The following is a 4,382-nucleotide window of genomic DNA, read 5'->3' as shown; positions in this document are numbered from 1 at the left end:
TAAAAAAAAAAAAAATTAGCCCTTGACAAAAAGAAGCTATATGCATAAAGATTAACATATATAAAAAGACCAAAATATTCAGGACATTCCTTTCTTCCTTAATCTACTCACGTCTAAATTCTTTATTTCAGTGCAAGCATTAATAACTTATTTTATTCAAAGACCCAACAATTCATTACCAATAAGTTTGATGTCAGTGTTTTTCACCAACCACTCTGCCCCATCTTTCTGGAAACCAGTGTAGCTCGAGTCGAATTCTTCTTGATACATAAGATACCTGAAAATGAAATCACTTTAGTTCAACTGGATGTCCTCATATTGCAGATGGAATAATGCCCGAGCAGATATTTCAGCACTTTCGGCAGATCACAGAGGAAACATTGAGAAAATAACTAAGTTTAATCAAGTTTAAAATTTTATACTCAAATCCCACTTTGCTGAAATCTAATGATCCCCCTCAATAGGCACAGCAGATGAATTCAGGAGTCCAAAAAGAGCAATGGCCTTGCAACAATTTACACCTTACGGAGGTTGTGTAGTGAGTTGCAAATAGAACAGAAGACGAATATCACTTTTTACGAGTATTTGTAATATGTAAAACACAAAGATAGAATTATCTCATTTTGTGTTTATTCACTGATCATATGTAGTTTAAAAACCAAAGTTTGACCAATCTCAAAACACTGAGGATAAACATTTTGATGTAAATTTTACCTTTCAGTATTCAGTGTCCTGAAAAGTACACGCTTTACTCCTTTGGAAATGTTTAAACTCTGCATAACTTCAGCTAAAAGAAGCAAGGAAGCATAATTTAAGTGCTATAAGAAATGAAATATTGTTAGATGCTAAAAACAAATGATACAGCAATCTGTGAAAGTCGCACTTTCAAGCTGTTTCTGACAAAATTTTCATATTTGTGGTTAAAGCCAAAAACAAAAGGAAGATCAATGCTATTATGTGAGTTTCCATATGCAGTTATTATGTGAATTTCCATACTCGAAATGGACCACATTTAAATTAAAATGTGACTAATCCAACTCAGACATTCTAAGATGACGATAAGCATCTTTAAGCTGCAGAGGATTCAACTGCTCATTAAGGCTGGGACAGTGCCAAGCTCAATTCTGCAAACCAGATGGGTGCAATATCGTGACACATGTCTCAATCCCAGTAACCGGGAGGAGCGATGAGCCAATTTTGAGAATGGGCTTCTATATAAAGTCATATTACAGATGACAGTTTTTGTTGCATAAATACCTAGTGTTGGTTACTAATAGCTGATTCAATTATACAGTGTTAAAAATATCTATGCTCATTCACATAATTTCTATCTTTTTCTCACATCCTGTGCACTAACAAGTAATACCATAGTGTTAAGGTATTATATCCCACATCGAATGATGATGGAAATAAATACCAATTTATAAAGGATTGGACTTCTCCACTTAAGAAGGTTGACCTTATTAAAATAGACCCCAAACTTTAAAATGGTATCAGAGCCAACCCATGAATTTCAAGATTGATGTGATCAAGTGAGCCACCATCTTGAGAGGGCCTGTTAAAGTATTATATCCCATATCGAATGATGATGGAAATAAATACCAATTTATAAAGGATTGGACTTCTCCACTTAAGAAAGTTGACCTTATTAAGATGGACCCCAAACTTTAAAATGGTATCAGAGCCAACCCATGAATTTCAAGATTGATGTGATCAAGTGAGCCACCATCTTGAGAGGGCCTGTTAAAGTATTATATCCCATATCGAATGATGATGGAAATAAATACCAATTTATAAAGGATTGGACTTCTCCACTTAAGAAGGTTGACCTTATTAAAATAGACCCCAAACTTTAAAATGGTATCAGAGTCAACCCATGAATTTCAAGATTGGTGTGATCAAGTGAGCCACCATCTTGAGAGGGCCTGTTAAAGTATTATATCCCATATCGAATGATGATGGAAATAAATACCAATTTATAAAGGATTGGACTTCTCCACTTAAGAAGGTTGACCTTATTAAGATGGACTCAAATTTTAAAACGTAGCAACATTCAAGGTAACTGTTAATTATTTTCTCTTTTTTTCCTATCAAAATTTCATTTCTTTAGATTGCAAGCATTCAATTATTATATTTTGCTGTTCAATAATGATTAGAAATTCTAAAATTTGGTATTTAAACCTTTCTGAATCGGAAAAAGAAGAACAAGTGAAAAAAATACCAGTTATGTTCTTGTCCTTTGGAACTTCCACCACCAACACTGGACCTGTACCCCGCAAAAACTTCATGAATAAGCAGATATATTCTTGAATTATGAAAATTCCTTTGATCTTCAACTAGACAACAACTCTAAAAATTCCATGATTCAATGAAATCATTACCGTTGAGAATGGTGAGATCTAAGGATTCGACATCGGTGAAGGCTTTGACGTGAGTCCCGCAATCCGTACTCAGATTAAATGTGTGGGTGTTGAACTCATAGCCCATTACACCAATAACAGTGCTAATCCTCATGAACTCTCCCAGACCTGAAGGCGAATCATATTTGGGCAAGCCAGGAACGTACTGGTGAGAGATGTCAATGAACTCGGCGTTAACTAAAACGTCGGAGAACTCCAGAAACATAAGCCACATCACGGCGGCGAAGGAGCAAGAATATATCCTCATTTTCCTGGGGTCTGACGTCTGAGAGTTGGCGGTGATTCCACCAACGAAAATTGCAAATGAAAGGAAAGGAAAGGACACTGGGGAAAATGAGGAATTGGAGAATGGGGGAAAACAGGATGGAAAATGGAAGTAAAAAAGGAAAAGGGGAGGATGAGGTCTATTCCGGCAAAGCCGGAGCTTTAATACTCGTGGTACACACACCCCTCCGGCGGGAAAGATGCTATGCCGTTTATTTTCCCGGGAAAGAGAAGAGGAGAGAGAGTGGAAAATTAATTCTTCTTTTTTTCTTTTCTTTTCTTTTTTTCTTTTTTTACCGTATTTAAGTTAATTTACAACCCAATAAATACGGTCCTCAGCCTTTGAACTATGTAATGTTGGGGTTTCAATCCTATTATTCACGGCAGATCAAGTCCCTAACTATTAAAAACATCCGACTGGCATCCTTTTTGGATGGAAAAATAAAATGTAGCTAATCAATATTTCAATCGCGCAAATGTTTAATTGTATATAAATAAAGCATCGATAGAGATTAACTTGCTAGCATGATTGAAACGTCTATATTTTACTTCATAGACTTAAATATATAAAATTAAACAAGAGCTTTGCGAATCTTGATGATCGCTTTTTATGTCAAATTGTGTATATCGTGTCGTTGCAAGTTGTCTTGCAAAATGATGATATTTTCGTAGATGAAATTACAATGGGAAATGGTTGGTTCCAAAAATTGTGAAAGGTGGATAATTTTGATCAATATATGTGTAGGTTTGATGTGAAAAGCATAATGATGATATGTGATATGACGATTAATTTATCCGAGCATGATGTACAATTGCGAATTAATTTACATTTATTTATTTTCTCTTTTTCTATCATTTATATATAGGGCCCGTTTGGTAGGAATTTTGAGAATTGATTTTTTGACCGTTAGAAGAAAAGTGGGGTCCACGTGTGAGAGAAGAAGTCAAAAATTACGGTTTGAATAGTAAAATAACGGTCAAAAAATCAATTTTTTGGGACAAAAAATCCCTACCAAACAGGGCCATAATATATTCTAGTTGAATTAGTCCGTTGAAAAAATCAGCTTTAGTTAGTAGGATAGGTTTATAACACATTTTTCTATTATTTATTAGTAGGGATATTGGTATTCCCTTTTTACTATTTAAGATCGGTAACAAAATGCAGAGCCCATATCAGAATTCAAGAAAAGTTCGTGTAAATTCTTCTACGTCTATGAAAAATGATTTCTATGTAAATTTCATAGCGGTAATTGATCTTTCGGCAAAAATTGAACTAGATTATTAAACTTTAATTTGTTTCGTCTAAGTCATTCAACTTCAATTCAGTTCCAACATAGTCACTAAAATTTAATTCAATATCAAATCTCGCCATTCCGTGGTCTCCCAAATTGATGAGAATCTCTTAATTGATAGGCGTAACTACAAATTTTCCACATAATGACTACGTGTCATGATAACTCCCACTATGCAACGTTATAAAAGTTTTCTAAAAATAAATCCATTTTGATCTTGTTAAGGAAGTAAATCATCTGGGCAAGAGTATATTAGAATTTCTCATGTTCCCATTCTTGTACCAAAGTTACCATACATATACTCTTGTTGTTCTTATATAATGGCATTAGAGAAGAGGAAGAGATTTATCTTCTTCCCTTCAAAGTTTATACCAAACTTATTTCTCAACAGCAATAATTCTAGGGT

At 34.4% G+C, this 4,382-nt stretch overlaps 1 protein-coding gene across 1 annotated transcript in view; it reads right to left on the bottom strand.

The window, feature by feature from the left end:
* LOC111388782 (kynurenine formamidase-like) overlaps positions 1-2,955 on the bottom strand; it is a 13,610-nt gene extending 10,655 nt beyond the window's left edge. The window contains exons 1-5 of the mRNA XM_023013587.1: positions 2,709-2,955; positions 2,382-2,678; positions 2,222-2,266; positions 715-787; positions 180-277 (exon numbers count right to left, since the gene is read on the bottom strand). Coding sequence (XP_022869355.1) covers positions 180-277; positions 715-787; positions 2,222-2,266; positions 2,382-2,667 — 502 coding nt within the window. The 5' untranslated portion in view covers positions 2,668-2,678; positions 2,709-2,955. The remainder of the gene's footprint in view (positions 1-179; positions 278-714; positions 788-2,221; positions 2,267-2,381; positions 2,679-2,708) is intronic.
* Positions 2,956-4,382: the final 1,427 nt, after the last annotated feature.

This window comes from Olea europaea, chromosome 3 (assembly GCF_002742605.1).
Source record: "Olea europaea var. sylvestris chromosome 3, O_europaea_v1, whole genome shotgun sequence".
NCBI classification, from domain to species: domain Eukaryota; kingdom Viridiplantae; phylum Streptophyta; class Magnoliopsida; order Lamiales; family Oleaceae; genus Olea; species Olea europaea.
This window is presented reverse-complemented; position numbering and strand designations above follow the sequence as displayed.